The following is an 18,792-nucleotide window of genomic DNA, read 5'->3' on the forward strand; positions in this document are numbered from 1 at the left end:
CGTCACTCCCAGTCCGGGTTCTCCTGGGACTTTGCAGTTATATTGTTTTGTAGAGTAAACTGTAATATTAATCCAACTTGGTGTCCATTGATGTCCGTGTACTCCCATTGGTAATGTTTATAGCGTTTTGTTTTTCATTACAGAAACAAACAACAGCACCTATCGTCGCCCAACATGCTAATGAAGCAAAGCTTTTCTGAAATGAAAGCCCAAAAAGAATGCATCTTCAATTGAAATGTTCAGTGAACAGCTTTAGTCTGTGTTGATGTTTATTGTATCAATAATCTGCATTCATTTTTTTTAAAAACCCAACAACAACAACTTTAAATCATGATGTAATTGGGGGCCCCAAGATGGCTCTTGCCCATGGCCCTGGAGTGTCTCGGAACACCCCTGGACAAGGTGCTCAGTTGTAGAGTGATCTATCCTCACTTGGCAGCTGTTGGTCGTGAGTTGAATTCCTGTAAATGTGTTTTTCACTGTGCAAAGCACCCAGAGAAAACCTACGCATGCACAGAAAGAACATGCAAACTCAATACGGACCCAATTTCATCTTGAGTGGGCTGGACTGGTAAAACAACTTTAAATTTAAACTTTAGATCTCTTTGTTGTTGTGGCACAGAGGAGACGTGATGAAATTGTATATATTTGAAAATAAAACACACAGAAATACACACAAAAAAAATAGTATCAAGCATTACGACAGTCTCAATGTGAACCCAATTTTAATGAAACCTTCTGGTGCAAAATACAGTGAAATATAAAAGTAAAACTTCTTCTAAAGCATTATGTGTGTTTTTAATCAACTTGACAGGATGGTTTTGAGCAACAAGGGAGCAAGTTTTCATGTCAGCATCCCTGATATCTCAGTTTTGTATTGTGTCTGCTATTCGGTTAAATAATATACATTATTTTCTTCGATATTTTTTAAATATTCTTTCTGGTTTGGCCGAACAGGAGCCTCTTGAGGACAGGTTTTGGCTTATATTTGACACCCCTGGTCCGAACTACTGTGAAAGCTTTTGTGAATTTAATGTAGACATTTGTGAAGGACTGAATCTGTACAGACTGAGTCTGGGGCCAGACCAGCTTTTTATCCAGACCGACGATTGCAAAGTTTGTCTAAACATCTCACACTTCTAAAAAAAATAAAATAAAATTGGATTCATGGCATATAATTCACTGTATAGTAGGAGAGTGGTGTACAACTCTTTGTACAGGCAATCTTTTAATAAATTCACTGAGGGATTTGTCGTATTTCGTGAAGTTTGTAAGACTTTATTTAAACTTTTAATAGGTCTAAATCGCATTTATGACATTTTAAAGTATTTAATAGGAGTGCCCTCATATTTCAGCTGGTTCTGCAGGCAGACGTTGATTATCAACCATTAGCTGTAATGAATGTATGCAGTTCAGTCGCAGTGAATATTTTTCAATCATCATTCAATCTAATAAACCCGACCGATCGACGTGAGACTGCAGAGTCGAAAGGGGAGCTGTCTTACTTTCAGAAGAAAAGCTTGTTTTCTTACACCAAGCACAGTATGAATTTTATATGAGTAAATCTCTGAATCATTTAAACTGTGTATTTTTTAAAAGTATTAAAAAAAAAAAAAAAAAAAAAAAGGAGTCCTCTGGTGTCAGTGCAGTTGTTGTGTGTTTATGAGCATAAAAAGATGTGGAATTAAGCAGCTGCTTTCTTTACAACTGTGAGCCTCCTCTGTGCGAGATTTTGTGACCTTGTCAGTGATGGAAAGTGTGTGTGTGTGCATGTGTGTGTGTGTGCGTGTGTGCGTGTGTGTGCGTGTGTGTGTGTGTGTGTGTGTCCCAGCAGGCGTTCCTGTTGATTGGATAGGCCTGGCTGGCTGACTTGCTTGCCCAGGGTATCAGTGCCCTTTATCTTGCCTCTCAGCTCTTTCACTTCGACTTTAGAGGCAACGCAAGAACGCACAACTGCTTGCTTGCAAGGTGATTCTCCTCTGTTTTGTTTTTTTTGTTTTTTTAATTTTCGGACCTGCAAACCACAGTTGTCTGCATGAAATTGCACATGAAGAAGAAGGAGATATATATATAAAAAAAAAAACACACACACAAACGTAGATAGATACGTAGCCTAAAAATTATCCACAGTTAAGGCTCTGTGATGCAGTTGCTATGGCAACTATGATAGAAATAGACATGTATCTGCAAGGGAATGAAATGTATTGAACTGTCGGTTGGAAACAGTGCGATTTACTCCGGTGATTGACAGGTTAAGTGAGTGTTTGCTTGTGTGCCGACTGACTGGAGTTTGGAGATTGTGTGTCTGTGCATATGCAGGTTTTGTGAGACTCGCGTTGCACACACACACACACACAGACGCGCGGTCACAGTGTGTGTTTGCATGTGTGACACACTGCAGTATATTAAAAGTGCAGCACCATGGATGGGGGGCAATAGGGCACATCATTATGAGGATGGGAGAGTGCGAGTGGGTCGGCGCTGCGCTGGCTGGCCCTCTGTGTGAGCAGATAAGCCGAGGCTGAGACAACACAATACACTAAATGAGGAGAGGATTCTGTTTGTAGCACCTCCATTGTTGGCCCCGGCGGTGATGATGTCCCGAGCGCGTCGTGTCAAACATTAACCAATGGCTTGATATTACCCTAATGATTTAAGTGGATTTCCTTTGTGCAGGCTCACATAAATAGGTGCAAGCGGCGCTGCGATCGCTCTGTGTTTCAGCGTCAAGGGACCGACGCTGAACCTCGCCGGCTTCAGTCGTCCTTGCGAGAGCAGTTGGGCACACCTATTTTCCAACACAAATTGTCTTTTTATCTGTTGCTCGCTTACAAGACTCGACCTCCATTCAAGCCTGTCTCCTCTCCATATTGGCTTTGTAGCCTGGTGCCTTCATCAGGCTCCTTCCCTCTCACTGGAGACGAGAACCAGAACAAAGGATCACAAGGAACATGGTCACATATACACACATGCAATAAAGGAAAAACAAAAAAAACAAAAACAAAAAACAACTGCTGTGCAACATCAGATTTAATGGCAGGAATAGGTGGCAATCAATGAAATAGCAGAAAGCTGTAGGGAGGGAGGGGAGATGGAGGGATGTGATGGAGGGAGCGAGAGAGAGAGAGAGGAGGGAGGAGGGAGGAGGGGAGAGAGCGAGAGAGAGGGGGTGCAGGGATATGAGTGTGTGTGCATTTTCAAGGCGGTCTTTTCTGTTGCAAGAGGAAAGAGTGAAAAACACGCACACACACACACACACACGCACGCACGCACACACACACAGTAAAGACGAATAGCTGCCGGTTTGCAGGCGTGCAAACTGCAGCCCGGAGACGTGAAAGTGACGCGGGGAATGTTGGCGTGTTGTTAGCGGAGGTTTGAGTTTTTTGGAGAAAAGGTGGAATCACCTCAGAGGAGCGAGGCGACGGGAGGAGGGTGAGGAGGGGGGAGGAGGAGGAGGAGGAGGAGGAAGAGGGGGTGTATGGACCGAGCTGCTGACGGGACCCACAGCCACCCCGCTTATACAGCTCCGCTCTCATCTTTTACGGAGGTGAGGACAAAAGGAGAAGGGAAAAAAGAAAAAAAAAAAAACCAAGAGTGGGGAACGGGAAGAAAAAAAAAAAAAAAAAAAAAAGGCCCAGGGATCGTGTCGTGACGGCCGCCGTCGTCGTCCCCCCTCCCTCCCTCCCGACTTCTCCGCCCGCCGGTCGGGGTTGTCTGGACTCGGAGCAGGCGGAGGGGGAAACGCGGCGGAGCAGTCGACTCGAGTCTGGGGGGTTTTCCTGCCACAAAACGAGCCTCGCACGCCTCCGAGGGGCCTTGTGTTGCTCCGGTCCAGGTAACGCATCAGCTAGCCGTGTTTATTCGCTACGTGTTCTGATGCGGCTCCCCCATAGCCGCTCAAGCTAACCCGCGTACACACACACACACGCGCGCACACACACACACACACACACACCGAGCCCGCGTGTGTTTCTTCAGGGATAACATCTGCACCTCATCACGTCTCTCTTTTTTTCTCTCTCTCGCCGTGCCCTCTTTTGCTTTTTAATCCCCTCTTTATCCCACCACCTCCTCCCGTGCACGCTCCGCGATACAGCCCGACAAATTAGCTGCCTTGCCAGGATGCTAACGGTAGCCTAGCCTAGCTCCCAGCTCGCATATTTAATGTGGAGCTCGGAGCTAAAAGCCCAGCTAAAGCAGCCCAGCTCCACTATTGTATTGCGTATATTGTCGGCTGATGCCGCCGCTGGTTTTTTGGGGGGGACTCGGAAGGGGGGAGCCTGTGTTTGGCGAGGAGCTGGAAGCAGACGAAACACAACAAAGCTTGCGTCGTATCTTCCATCTGCAAAAAGAAAGAAAAAAAAAACCCACTGCGTATGGGCTTATCAATTAGGTTTGCAATTGATTGAGTGTCTGGCGGAGTGTGTTATTGCTGCACTGCTCCGTGTGTTGCTGGATGTGCACAGGGAGCTGCTGTGATTAATTAGTAATCTCGATATGGGCTAATAGGCGGATGCAGATCAATCCTGGTCCGTCTTTACTTTACCACACTGCATCATTTCTTGTGCATTTCTTTTTCTTTTCTTTTTTTTTTTTGGCTTCAGTGTGAGCTCAGACCCATTTGCTGTTGCAGCACGTCTGTCTGTCTTTCTGTCACCTCTCCTGGTGGATATAATGTGATCGGTTTTTTGTTGTTGTTTTGTTGCCCCCTCTCCTCAGCACCTTCCCAATGTGGGATCTGCAACACGAGAGAAGTCGTTAAGTGTTTTACAGTGCAGGAGAGACACACTAAAGGCACTGACCCCATAAAGGTGGCGTCATCCCTTTAATTATTACCCCATAATAATTAAATCGCATTAACACAAGTTAAACACAGTGGAGTGAATTGGATTGTAAAAAAAAAAAAAGAAAAGTGGAGGATGGTCTGCTCCTGTCTTGACTCCCCTGTCTTGTTTGTTTACATGTGTGGAAGTGTTTGTGACCTTGTCTGGGCTGCTTTGCTGCTTTAATTGCATGCTGCCGCTTACCCACTTTTTCTCTGGCTTGTTATCAGTCAGAAGAAGCAGCTTAAGCATGTATTGTTTAAGCGCCTGCCACAGTGAAGGCTGTACTCGCAGCACATAACCGAATAAAAGCACTGATATGAGGCCAGGAAGCCTTTTATGTAGCTGATTGGATTGTGTGCAACATGACGCGATGTGTATGTTAATGTTGGTTCGGTGTGCGTATATCACTATCTGTGCCACAGCCCTGTCGTTGTTTTGTTGTTGACCAAGAAAGAAAAGCCCTCTAATGGGGAAACGCTGATGTAATGTGAAGCATGTGATGCCAGATCAGAGCCCGGGGGTCAACGATTAACAAATCTGACTTCAAATCTTTTCAATTTTAGTGTCACAGTAAATGATATGATTGTGATGTTTCAAACTGTTGCTACGTTAACATGTGCCCCCCCCCACCCCACCCCCCTTGTTCTGTGAACACTGTGCTCTCTAAAATGTTTTAAGCAAACGTTGCTCCTTAATTCCTGAGTGCTAACTCTCGTGATCTATCTGTTGTATTTTCAGAGTTGTGAAGGCTTCTGGTCGGCCGCTCCTGGAAAAATGAAGTTATCTGCATGGAAATACTGAGGAGAAACAGAAAATGGAAGCTCAAATTGACTGAACCTGAAGTGGAATAAATGGATTACCCTCCCTTTGGAAAATTGTTGCCATGGAACTAGGTAGGATTAAATGATGGTTGACAGAGAAAAACAAAGGTAAGGCTGCTAAATGCTGAAGACGCAGGAGGGAGAGTGGAGAACCTGAACGCAGCCGGAGGAAAAGGACGACTGCTAAGCAGGGACCAAATACTTCTACAGTCCGAATGAATGCATGCTGCTAAAAACTAAAAAGAAAAAAAAAAAGGGAACGACCAAGAAAGAGAGCATCTGAAAAAAGTGCTACACGCTGCAGTCCACGAGCCAATGAGAATATCCATGGAGTGTTTGCCCCCGGGAGTGTTCAGTGAGGGTCTGTATTCAGACCTTGTGATTCCGTTACTGGAGTTTTTGTCTCACACAGGTGTGAGCCAGGTCCCGGCAGACTCGCACATGTTGACGAACTGAAGGACTGCAGTGACAGAACACAGCCTCAATGTTTTTATCCAGATTTTTCTTTTTTCCTTTTTCACGAGACGCTATTGGATCCGGGGCTGCTTCAATCTTAAAATAGTTCTGCTTGCTCCAGCCGTTGTTATAGTGGAGCGTATACATGTTAAGACATTTAAGGTTGAAAATCTCACGTGGTGGTGAGGCGGTGGTCCACGATTGCATTGCCTGTTTAGTGCCAAACTTGCTTCAGCATTGTGGGAATGATTCTTCATTTTTCAGAAGTCTGCTTCACTAAGTTTTTCTTTTTTTAGTTTTTTTTTTTTAGGTCCCAGCTAGGTGAAAATAACCTTTTTTTTTTCTTTTTTCCATCATCAGCTTTGTAATCCACTACATATGTTACAACAACATTATAACATCTGCAATATATATATATATATTTTGTCACTTTGGCTCTTTGGTGGATTTCACAAGAATTTCCTTGTTTTACTGCCAGGCTCGAACTTTCTGTCATTTCTTGTTACTGCCATTAGCCTTCCAGTTTCTAATCAGAATCATTCCCTGATATAGACACGGACAGATATTTCCATTTTTTTTTGTTTTGGTTTTTTTAATCCTGACTTGGAACAACAATGCAGAATTTTTCAAACAGCCCCGCTCCCCCCTCTCTCCCGCCCGGCTTCGCTGGGAGGGGTGGAGGCGGACCTCCGTATCCCCCTCAGCCGGCAGAGCCCCAGATTTCCCCGAGGATGACGGACGATTACGTGGCGATGCAACAGCAGAGCCTGCACAGAGGCCATCACCACCCAAGTCAAGCCAGCCACATTCTCGCTTACAGCGCGAGAAACCGAGGAGCTTTGGAGCTGCCCACGTCGCAGGGCAACATTCACGGCGGCGGCGGCGGCAGCAACCCGTACAGGAAGGACGCCATGGATTATTATTTTTCAATGGGGGCCAAGGACAGGCACAGGAGGGGAGGAATGGCTTATGGAGGGGGCTTCGGCTACCCAAGCCTTGATGGACACATACCTCACCAGTACCGGCACCCTGGATCGAGCGCCACACCGTCGTCGGGCCTCATGTCACCGTATCCAGTGGACTATGCCTCCAGTGGTGGTTCTGGTGGAGGTGCCGGGGGATTCTCTCCTTCCCACCAGTATAATATCAGCCAGAGCCCTGCAATGCAGTCAGTTCCTGGTTCTCAAATGCAACACCGCCAGCATGGGCAGCCCTTCCCAGCTGTGCACCATGCGCAGCAGCATCGGAGCTACCCGCACTCCGGGCACAGAATGACCCCGCAGTACGCACACTACTCTCCACAGGGTGCGGCTTCCACGGGGTCATCAGGAATGTACAGCCCCCCTCCACAGAGATATCTGGATGGAGCTGCTAGTGCCGGGTTTGATCCAAAAGTCAACAGTTCTCCCAGTGTAAACTCCAGTTCAAACTCAATCTCCAGTTCAGTTGCTGCTAACAATGCCGGGCCATTGGAGAATGTTCCACAGAGTTTCCATGCTTCAAATTACCCTGGATACTCTCCGCAGACGCATTCACTTCACAAGCAGGCCGCGTTACAGCACCGCAACTCGCAGCACAATTTAGGAGTAGGTTATGACAACTCACTCAAGATGCAACACCAGGGTCCATCTCCAGGCTCAGTATACGCTAAACATCATCAAGCTTCTAATCCCAGTATACCTCAGCCAGCATCTCAAGAAATGGTGAAATCCCCGATGCACTCCAATGCGCAACAAACTCAAATCAACCAAAACTTTAGCCCGATATCCAACCCCAGTCCAGCCGCTTCTGCAGTGCATTCCCCTAGCTGTAGCTCTTCTCCTTCGCCTTTGATGGGTGTCTCAGAGGCACATGGGAACCCCTCAGGTCATGGGCCTGCACATCCCCCGACATCCAACCCTCGTAGCAGCCATGGTCATGGTAGATTGCTGCACACCATGCCTCAGTTAAGTCCCACGCCCAACTCAAATAGCAGCATCAGTAGTTGTGGTAGCAGTGGCAGTCATAAAGCTCATAACCTGAGTGCTGTTGGAGGAAGCAATCTTTCTGCAACGGGCCGCAGTAAAATGGGTCTCGGTGCAGGAATCGGACTCCGAGAGGAGAGCTCCTCCGTTTATTCCTCTTCTCTTGACAAAATGCAAGATGCCGGCTTGAATAGTCTTAATGCCTTGAGCTCACAAGTAGCCAATTTACCAAACACGGTCCAGCACATGCTCCTCACTGACACGGTGTTTTCACAGAGGAAGCGAGATGGCGGGCAGATGCAGCAGGGGGCCCACGGCATACCCCCGTCTCAATCCAGAAGTCGAAATGCGAGTGCAGCCTCGAGCACGAGCACAGTCAAAGATGGAGGTGCAGCGCTGACCAGTGATGGTGCCAGTTTAGATACTGGTGCAGATGAAGACTCCTCGTTGATATCTGTCGGAGGTTCGTTGGGCCACAAAGTGGAGCGAGAGGAGCAGTTTTCTGAAGAGGAGCATGCAAGAATGAGGCAGATGAGCGGCGCAAGCAGCGGCTCCGAAACGACTGGCTTCCCCTCTCAGAGTCAGACCCAACCCCAGACTGGACAAGACTCAAATGTTAAAACTGTCACTTCTGAGTCGCGGTCTGAGGAACGCGTTGCCTCTGAAGCAAAAGTGAATGAGGCTCACATTCCTTCGTCGTCATCTCCATCCTTTAGATGTCGGTCGTCAGAAACTGGCCCAGCTTCACATTCAACGCCTCCAGTTTCATCGTCCCCTTCATCCACATCCTCCAATGTTCCTCCTCCCCAGCCCAATTGTGTCCTGGAGCCTGCTTTAACTTACAATGACCACAGAGGTGGCTTGAGGAAGACAACAGAAATCAAAAATGAAGTAATCAAAAATGAAAGTGAATGTGGAGACGAGAAATCAGAGAAAGACTGTAGCCACATGCAGCAAGATGGAGAAGTCAATTCACAAAATTGCCAGGACAAAGAAAATATGTTGCACTCGGCGTCTAGATTACACAATAATGCGAGGGAAGAAAAGCACATGTCTGAGGAGCTGCAGAATGCCAGTATCGGTGTGATCGTTTCAGCTCGGTCTGAGGGAGCTCATACTGATAAAGGTAAGCATCCTCCAGACAACTGTGTGGAAGAGAAACAGCCACATGCTTACTTAAAAGAGTCTAGTAGTCATAATGGAGATGAGGGGGTAGATTTGACCATGTATTCCTCGCATCACCAGAAATTAAACTTTGGAAGGCCTCAGAATCCTCCGCATTCTGGTTCGCATAAATACGGCTACTCAGAATCAACATATGGGTCAGATTTGTCCACTAAAAACAAAGGCAGGGCTGGCCCAGTTAGTGTAATGGAATCAAATCCCAGATATCTAGGGTTTCAACAGTCACAAACTGGTTATGGCGCTGCACATTCAAAAGATGCAGCTTCCATGCCAGATCCTTTGGTGAAGAGAGGACAAGGAGTGGTCGCTAAAGGTCATGAGGAAAATTCACAGATGCAGCAATTTCCGAGCCTTTTGCAGGAGGTTCTTCAAGGTTACAACTTAGACAGACGTTATGGAAGACAGGAACAGGCTTATTCTGCACATCTCCAAGTTCAACAGCAGTTTCAAAGCAGACATCCATATGGCATGACTGAAAGTATGAGAATGCAGAGTGGAGTAGCTGAAGGTTCTCATTCCACCCAGATGAGTAGCTCTGGAAAAGCCCCAACCCAGAGGCATGGAAGTGAGCCTGATTTTACCACGGATCCTCAGGCCTCTGTTAAGACAGAGTTGTCCAATGCTAAGATCCTGCAAAACGCTGTAAAAACTGAAGTGGGTGTGTCCCAGAGCCATACACCACAGGCTGCAGAGCCTCAGCAACCCCCTCCGAAACACATAAACTTAGCAGACTATTCCCTGCCTCAGAGAAAAGCCTTATCAAATGTGTCCACGCCGTCCTCTGCTGTGCAGGAGCTGCTTCTACAGGAGCCAGAGCCACTAACTGGCAGCATTGGTCAAACTGAGTCTCAGAAATCCTCAGGCTCTGTATTAGCCCCATCAGAGCGCCGCTCTGTCATCTGTGATGTGTCGCCAAACCGACGCAGCACACCAGAGCGGGACAGGGAGGGCGACCGAGAGAGGGAGCGGGAGAAAAGTCAGACCGGGGCCTCTGTGATCCAACAACCATTTTCCTCCCCTGCAGTAGCGAGTGATCTGAGTAAAAAAGATGCTGGAGGTAAACAAGTGATAAAAATGGAAACGACGCATAAAGAAGTTGGGGTAGATCATGCAAATTTACAAAGTGAACATCAGGGCAGTAGTGGGGCGAATGAGGCAGATATGGAGTTTCATACCAAGTCGGTTCATTCGTCAGTTGTAATGAATCCTGACCCCTATAGGCGAGGGAGTGTTGATATCACTTCATTGTCTTCTCATCCTATCAACACTAATCCGTTATCTTCACCATCGAGGCATCCGTCGTATCTCCACGGCGTTGATCTGTCGGCCACAGGCAGTAGTGCTTTTCCCAGTTATCGATATGGCGACGCGAGAGAAGGTGGCATCTTGTCACGCAGTAATCCCCATTTTCCCTCTCACCATCCCTACCATAATTTATCGCCTCAAGCTCAGACCACAAATAAGCTCCAAATGTACCCTCACCCCCGTGGCCCCCCTCATCACCCACATGACATGAGCGAGTGGGTAAAAGCGATGAATAGGCCCACAAAGGATTTGATGCTGCAGCCGGGTTCTTCTCCTGGAAGACACAAGGTCAGCCAAGCAGAGCAGAGACTCAGGATGATCTCTCAAGCTGACCTTCCGGGTGAACCGCACCCGAGTAAAACTTCACTCCATCATCAAAGCACTTACTATGACATGAAAATGTGGGAGTCGGCACACCCGGGAAGAGAAGGCGCTCGACTGATCGAGGCAGACTCCTACTTCAGAACGCAGCCACCTCCCCCTCTTCCTCCCCCCGCACCTGTAGTATCCCATGGCCCTGTTTCTCTCCTGTCTCTAAGCCAAAGTGCTGCGGAAACTGAAGCCAGGGGAGCTGCGGAGGATGTCAAGCACCCTTGCCCCCTTCCTCCTCCTCCTCCACCACCCCCTGCTCCCCCTGCGTCCAGCTCCACTAAGCCTCCTGCTGACGCGAACTCCGTTCAGCCACAGGTGCATCGTCAGACTAAATCCGGGGCTTCTGGAGACACAAATCCACTAATTTTGAGGCGGCGAGTGCGTTCTTTTATCTCTCCCATTCCCGCCAAAAGGCAACTCCAGGATGTGTCGCAGCAGAGGGCCGCCACAAATTCACATCACTCCCCCGGGACTCAGTCTGAGTCGAGCCATCACAATGAAGATGACTCATCCAGTTCAGATATTCCATGTCCCAGGCTCTCGTCCCCTCTGCCAGGAGAAAACACCTTTTCACAACCTCTGTCTCCATCAAGTGGCAATGCCAATGTTTTGCCTTCCAGAAAAGGAAGGGGGTTGAAACTTGAGGCAATAGTGCAGAAAATCACACCAAATATTAAAAAGCCAGCAGTCCATGCTGATGATGACTCTAATCATTACCCAGGCTTCTCTCACCCCGAAATACCAACATTTAATGATTCACAGGACCAAGACTTGGCACATTTCCCCAGGGCCACAGGAGGAGATGATGGTTACATGGATGAAAGTCACTCATTAAACGACATGATTCCCTTTAGAGGAGTCGATGACGCCGGACCTTTGCCGCCCTCTGCCTACCCGTGTGATCCCCATCAGTCGTCTCAAGTCCTCAAACAGCAAGACTTTGACTTTGGATTAGGTGCTGCTGTGGTGTCGGGTGACAAGGAAGATTTCGCATTGCTTGGTCCTTTACCCCCTCCCCCCCCTCTTCCCCGCCCGGTCCAGGATTCCCCACCTCCATCTTCATCTGCTCTTTCGGACATCCAGCATTTCACTAACACTTACCAACAGCTGGAGACGCGAAGGGGAGAGCAGTCTGCCGCTAACCTTCTTCGACAGAAACTTCAAGAATCTGGCATCGGATTTGATGATTATCCTGGCAGTGACTACTACGGGACCACCTCACCCCACCACAGCCAAGCTCAAGGACACATGCTGAGCAGACATCAGATGTCCAGTAGTAGGTCCAGTCTGTCGCCACAAGACAAGCCACTAGAGAGTCTTGTGCCTAAAGGCTATTTCCCATCTGGCAAGAAAAAGGGCAGGCCTGTTGGGAGCGTGAATAAACAGAAACGGGCTCAGAGCCAAGGCCAAACGCCAGGCCAGGCTCAGCTTCAAGTCCCAGCACAGAACACAGTTATGACTCCTCCGGCTCCACCCATCACAGCGTCAGCTGCCGACCCACCCCAGACAGCGGCGCAGACTGCCAGCAGCACGTCGGCCCCAGCAACGCCCCCGCTGCCGCTGCTTCCGCCGCCCGAAAACGAAGACACTCCCCCGCTCGCCCCGCCCATTTTGACCCAGGTGGTCAAGGTGGACGTCGAGAGCGAAGACGCGCAGCCCGAGGTCGAAGTGAAACCAGCGCGACGGCGACGCAGGGGCGTGAAGGATGAAGGCGAGCAGCTGGAAGCGAGAGGACGGCAGAGGAGGAGGAGGAGGGCGGCGGCTTCAGCACCACTGCCACCCATGGCCAAAGACGACCCAGACACACCTTTAGGGGCAGTGGGGAGTTTTGGCGCAAATAGAGTTTTTGCAGATCCGAATAGAAAAGGCCTATTTGTTCCTCACATACATGTGGAAAAAAAAGTACCTGAGATTGGGGCAGTGTGCACCATCGTGAACGCCGAGGAAGACAAGATGAAAGGAGAGCGCAGTGCAGTTGGAGGGAAAGCGAGTGGAATTGATTCTCTCCTGACCTCGGCTCTTTCCTCACAGTTATCTCGGAGAGACAGAGAATCGGAGAAAAGGGAGACAGATGAGGTGGAAACTCGACTTCAGTCAGGAAAAGCACTTCCTTCATCTGGCTACGTTGTTTCAGGCCCTGTGATTACGGAGACCAATCACTCTGGCCGCTTGCTTTGCTGTCTCTGCCAGAAATGGGCAAATTACAAGCACCTCGGAGATCTCTACGGGCCTTTCTATCGAGCCGAATATGCTGCGAAGCTCCCCAAGAATCAGCCGCAGGTCAGACAGTGTCAGACGACCACAGGCACAAACAAAGCAGGAGCAAATTCAGACATGAGCTCGAACGCTTTGAGCGCTATCCAAGACGCACAAACACAAGATGCTCCGCTTACCAAGCCCTCGAGTGAGAGCGACTACAGCCTCTGCCTGGATCCCAACCCAACAACTGTTCACACTACACTCCGAACTGCCTCTCCTGCTGGGGTGGAGGAAATGATGATGCCCCTGGCTGGAAAGTTTGGTAGCGCCATGTTGTCGTCTTCCTCCTCCTCCTGCTCCACCACCTTCAAACCGTCTTTAACCTGGGACATGAATCTAGACATTCGGCCGATCCCTGAACTCAAGAGGGAGCCCGACCTTGAAACTGACCAGCAGCAGTCTCAGAAGCCGTGGCCGCAGCCGCAGCCGCAGCCAGCAGACGAAGCTCAACAGCGACCTCAACACCGAAAGCTGACCTCGCACCCCCGCTTCAAAAGGAGGCACAAGTCCAGTGAGGATTCCCCCCGAATGGTTCCATCCAACAGTAAAGCGTCTCTGCCCTTCCAGCCCCCTCCCCCGGCCCTGGACTCCCTGGGACCCCTGGCACAACTCGCACAGTTGCCTCAAATGCCCATGGACCCCGAGGAGCTGTGGGTCCATGAAGGATGTATAGTGTGGACCAGTGGAGTGTATCTCGTCAATGGGAGGCTGTACGGCCTGCAGGAGGCACTAGATGGCGCCAGAGAAACAGTGAGTGTCCTGTGTTTATTTGACCTGGTATGTTTTGGGAGATCTCAGGTGTTTTTTTACTATTGTAACTGATTTAACTCCAGCTGTGAAATTGATTAATCAGCTGACACAATATATGCAGTATCTCTAGTGTTGTATTTATTTTGTTACATTCAGCAGCCATTTTCACAATTTAGCTCGGCCTCTTTTCACTGACATCCTCTCTCCACAGTGCTGCTCGTACTGTGAGATGGTGGGATCGACCCTGGGCTGCTACAGTAAAGGCTGTACACTTCGCTATCACCACCTGTGTGCTATCGAAGCAGGTGAGCGGGCGCGTTAAGCACAGGCGTCAACGTAGAACGCGGACGGTGTGCGCAGTGTTTAAACGGTGTGCTTGTCCTCTGTTCCCTTCATCAGACTGCTCTCTGAATGAAGACAACTTCTCTCTGCGCTGTCCGAAGCACAAGGTAAAGAAAGAGAGGTTGGTTACTGTAATTTAGTCTCGCTCTATTCCCGCTGCAGTTTCACAGCTTGGCGTCACTTTATCCCAGGCCTTGTGCCTCATTCGCGGTCTCACTCCTTCGATCTTCCTCTGTCCACCTTGGTTTGTTTCTGTCCTTCATTCAGTTTACCCAGAGCATCCGGCCAGCCAAGTCAGTGTACCTGGAGCAGTCAGAAAGAGGCTGAGAGGGACGGAGAGGAAGACGAGACACAGGCGTCTGGGAGCTGTAAGTTTAGACGTTTCTATGACATTTGCTTTTTATACTCCTGTCTTGTCCCCACTGGAAGAATTTCTACTTCTCGTGACCGTAACTCCTCGAGTCTTTATGATCTAGAGAGGATTTAAAAGCTGCCTTAATGCAGACAAATCAAGTTTTGTGTTCTTGTTACGAGTCATTAACCGTTCAGTGACAAGACGTGTCGCTTTAATAACAAACAATATTGAAAGTTTTAAATTCTTTTGCGAAAAAAGGACAAACACCCACTGCACATTTTTTGATCCTTCTGCAGCCGTAAAGTCAAATTAACTCCAGTCAATCTAATATGAAGAGGGGAAAGATGGTCTTCTAAGACTATCAGGTACTTGATTACATGCAAGTAACAGAGTGTGGACAAAACCGGGGGGAAATAAGGATCGGCAACATTTGCTTCCAATAACTGCAAACCAGCTAAAATCAAATTAGCTGTGATGCTCAGATGTTTGAGGGAAAATCAAATGGAAAATGGAAAGTTTGTTGAAAGAGTGTTTACATGAATTTAAGTATCCTGATTGGGGCAATGATTTTAAAGTCTCCTTTTGTGTCTGTGCGTGTAAACGTCATACCCTTGTCCTCCTTTTGAGGACTTATTTTGTTTGTGCAGTTTTCAGAAAGACGCCAGGATACTGCTCGTTTCTCTGTTGGACTTTTACTTTATTTAGAAAATTAATATGCAGGATTCAGAATCTAATGAAAATAATCAAAAAAAATCAACAGAATCCACAAAATAGACATTTTTCCCCATGTTCTTTCGGGAAACAGATAAACGGAACACAAATGAAACCGAGCACAAGAAAGTCACTTCAAATACAGAATATGTATAAAAACAGCTTCTGAGATTTGATGCATTTATCGTCCTTTGTTAAAAGCCCTCATCAGCCACAGACTGAAAACACACATGAGCAAAACACGAACTATACAAATGAACAAGCTACAAATTCTGAAATGATTTTATTATTTGTAAGATTTTTTTATTTCTGATCATTTTTAACTAATTCACACAAATTAAATTTGACACCATAAATAGGCGGATCAGCTGAAAGATGTGTTGACGGTTGAACCTGGGGGGCCCAAGCCGTTTAAAACCGTCAGTAGAGTTCACCTCGGCTCAAAATAAACATTGAGGAACGAAAACAAAGGTTTTCTTTTGCTTAATAATAAAATATACTTAATAATGTATAATAGCCTTGTAACTGACACAGGTCAATATGAGGCACCGTGCTGGTAACGTGTTTGAAGCAGAACCCGTGATACACTGAAGAAAAAAAAAGTCATTTTATCTCAACGTTGGCATCGTGTTTAGTTTTTGATGAAGTGACTTGAATGCAAATTGAACACCTGCTGAGACATGTTGAGAAAAAAAGGAGAAAAAAAAAAGAAGCCATGTGGGCTGTACTCTTATCTGTGTACTTTTTAATTATACCCGTCTTTTCCAATTAGACCTTGGTGGACAATTCTGTTTTTCCCTTCCTTTTTTTTTTCATTTTTCTTCCAACCACATGCCAGCAGGTTTATAAAAGGTTGAGTGTATAAACGCCACCACAGAGTCACAACTGCAAACGTCCATTCCGGAAAAACCCGTTTTTATTCCACCGTCTTTGTCATTATTCGACCTTGTTTAAACTTTGTCGCGTCGCGTCGGTTTTTAAAAACCCTCCTCCTCGTCCTGGACGGGTTCTTGGACTCCCGGTGGAGGAGGAGCGTCCGGCTCTCCCCGTCACTCCCCGTCACTCCCCCCCCCCCCCCCCCCTCACTTTCACTCCATCCTGTCCTCATGGAAACTGAACGTGCGCCATTTCACTCTTCTTCTTTTCTCTCTCTCTCTCTACATGTAGAGAGACGTTTTGTTTTTTCCTCTTTCTTTCATTAGATCTGTGCACACGTCTTTTATCCGTATGTGAGCGGCTTGAAATGATGTGGTTCTCCGTGACCAAAGACGATGGACTTAAGCGTGTATTTATGGAACGGACTGTATTGAACATTCACGCTGCTGCTGGGGAATAGAAGTGACCTGCTGCTGATCTGAGCCTCAAAATGTGCAGTGAAAACGGGACATCTTTTGTGTTTTGGGGGGTTTTTTTTTGTTGACATGACAACGGTGCTCAGGTCTGAAAACGTGGTTTCGGGTCCATGTTCTCCTGGGACTCGCGAGTTTTACAGTTACAATAACAATCCAACTTTGTTATTTCTCAGGACTAATATCCGCGGACTCGCATTCTTAATGCTTATAGCGTATCGTTCTCTGTGTGTGTGTGTGGTGTGGTTACATATACAGACAGATGGCCCGTCGCGAAAACTACATTGCTGTTGTCAAAACGTTGCCGTCTGAACGCGAAACTTTGCTGAAAAGAAAATGCAAGAGCTTGAAAACATTGTTTATGGAACGGTGGCTGAGAACACGTCATTTTCAATGTGCAGCACGTTTTCTAGACATGGAGTTGAGTAATTTGATAGTTTTTTATAAAATTTTTAATCTAAAATGATTAATCATTTCATCGTATTCCATTTTTCTTTCCCACCTGCAACTTTGTTACATCCGTTTCTAAACTTTTCTCGTCCAAGACGTTCCCGGCGACTCGAGAAAAAGTTGAAAATTTTGCCATTCTTCTCGTGTCTTCATGGCTCCGGAGCTCCAACTACTGGTGGGAGGATGCATGGCAGTTAAGCCGTACCTTGTGCTTGATTAATTAGAATTAGATAATTCTGATAGTGTGCGTCAGCGTAGTGTCCAGTCAGTGTTGCAGCAGCGATAAAAGCGCGTGCGGAGAACATAGAACATATCAGTCAAGCGTGAATGACGCAACAAGGCACGTTGTGGCAGGAGCTATAACAATAATAACTATTATTATTCGTTCTGATTGTGATAAATCCAACGTTGATGTTCTGTTTCTTTCTTTGCAGGTTAGTTTTGGACACGAGCGGACGGTGAAGAGACACGACTGGCGTCCGCGGTGAAGAACAACAAAAAGGGAATGTACAATTTCTCAACAGGAATCAGCATTATTTACATTAAAGACGATGGAGGAAAAGAAACTTTTTTTTTAAGAAAAAAAAACAAAAGAAATATTGCTCTTTACTTAAAAGTGGAAAAAGACAAAAAAAAACAAAAACAAGGATTTGCAACATTGAGGAGCGGCGCTACAAGAAAAAAATACTTTCAAAAAGAACCAACAAAGATCAAATGGAACGAGACGTGAAGACTGACGGACGAGCGAACGGAACTTTTCTATGAAGAACAAAAAGAAAACAGCCTTCCTCTCTGGGGTTACTTTGATTTAAGCTCTTGTTTATCATGATCTGTATTATCATTTACATTTTCTCTTCTTTTTTTCTTCTTTTTTTTTTTTCCAGTTTGTTTTGCTTTGAAGAAAGCCGTTTTGGGAGCAAGGAGGACACCTCTGTATCTTATCGTATACTAGAACAATCACACTTATCATTTTAGCCCTCATTATTATTTTTGTATCCTCGTCAGTATTTACTCATGAAAATGAAATGGATGTATCTCACTTTATATTCAGTCGACACGTGAATCGGGATTGTTTTTTTTTTTGTTGTTGTTATTTGGTTTCGTTTCATTCCTGGGGAGGAGAGGGGGAGCCGGAGCGCAGTTTGCCTGGAATGTCAGGGTCGAGTTTTGCCACAAAGACATTATTGCCTTGGAGAACGGACTTCTGTTGCCTTTTCAAAAAGTCTCGTGTGCGAGTGAGAAAATGAGTGCGTGTTGGTGGGGTGGGTAGGGGGGAAAAGAAAAAAAAATGACCGCCGCCACACCGGGACTTTTGATTCCATTTTGGTCCTTTTAAAAAAAAAGTGTTCTTATTTTTCATCACTTGGGGGTTTTTACGGTACAGATAGTATTCATGAAAAACCAGATGGACGCGAGCTTATTTTTCAAGTACAAAATGTTCGTGAAGGAGGAGGACAGTTAAAAGAGGAGAGATGACACTAGAGGGCCGCCGTCGCTACCTGTGCCGACTGGGGGAGGGGGGGGGGGGGGGGTGTTCGCCGTGTGATTCCGGGGGTTGGGGAGGGGGGGGGGGGGCGCGCCGGAGAGTCTCGGAACGTGGAGTGACTTTCCAGCAGGTTCAATTCTTTCAGCCGCGGTTGAATC

At 47.1% G+C, this 18,792-nt stretch overlaps 1 protein-coding gene across 3 annotated transcripts; it reads left to right on the forward strand.

Moving 5' to 3' along the window:
• The first annotated feature begins 3,473 nt into the window (after positions 1 to 3,473).
• Positions 3,474 to 18,649, forward strand: tcf20 (transcription factor 20). Of its 3 annotated transcripts, none has more exons than XM_080511986.1 (6): positions 3,474 to 3,838; positions 5,568 to 13,941; positions 14,153 to 14,246; positions 14,341 to 14,404; positions 14,551 to 14,651; positions 17,583 to 18,649. In XM_080511986.1, exons 2-6 carry the CDS (start codon positions 6,721 to 6,723, stop codon positions 17,585 to 17,587), a joined length of 7,485 nt encoding a protein of 2,494 aa, XP_080368112.1. In that variant the 5' UTR covers positions 3,474 to 3,838; positions 5,568 to 6,720; the 3' UTR covers positions 17,588 to 18,649. The 3 variants fall into 3 exon arrangements, with proteins under 3 accessions (XP_080368112.1, XP_080368114.1, XP_080368113.1); XM_080511988.1 differs by having other exon boundaries at positions 14,341 to 14,390; XM_080511987.1 differs by having other exon boundaries at positions 3,478 to 3,550.
• The last annotated feature ends 143 nt before the right edge of the window (positions 18,650 to 18,792 follow it).

Source organism: Blennius ocellaris, assembly GCF_963422515.1.
Source record: "Blennius ocellaris genome assembly, chromosome: 16".
Lineage (NCBI taxonomy): Eukaryota > Metazoa > Chordata > Actinopteri > Blenniiformes > Blenniidae > Blennius > Blennius ocellaris.

What these genes read in the sequence shown, in the direction of transcription:
- tcf20 (XM_080511986.1), top strand. Translation starts at nt 6,721, where the DNA reads ATGCAGAATTTTTCAAACAGCCCCGCTCCCCCCTCTCTCCCGCCCGGC. An exon ending in TAGATGGCGCCAGAGAAACA is followed by an intron (nt 13,942 to 14,152) that starts GTGAGTGTCCTG and finishes CTCTCTCCACAG; the next exon opens with TGCTGCTCGTACTGTGAGAT. An exon ending in CACAAGGTAAAGAAAGAGAG is followed by an intron (nt 14,405 to 14,550) that starts GTTGGTTACTGT and finishes TCCTTCATTCAG; the next exon opens with TTTACCCAGAGCATCCGGCC.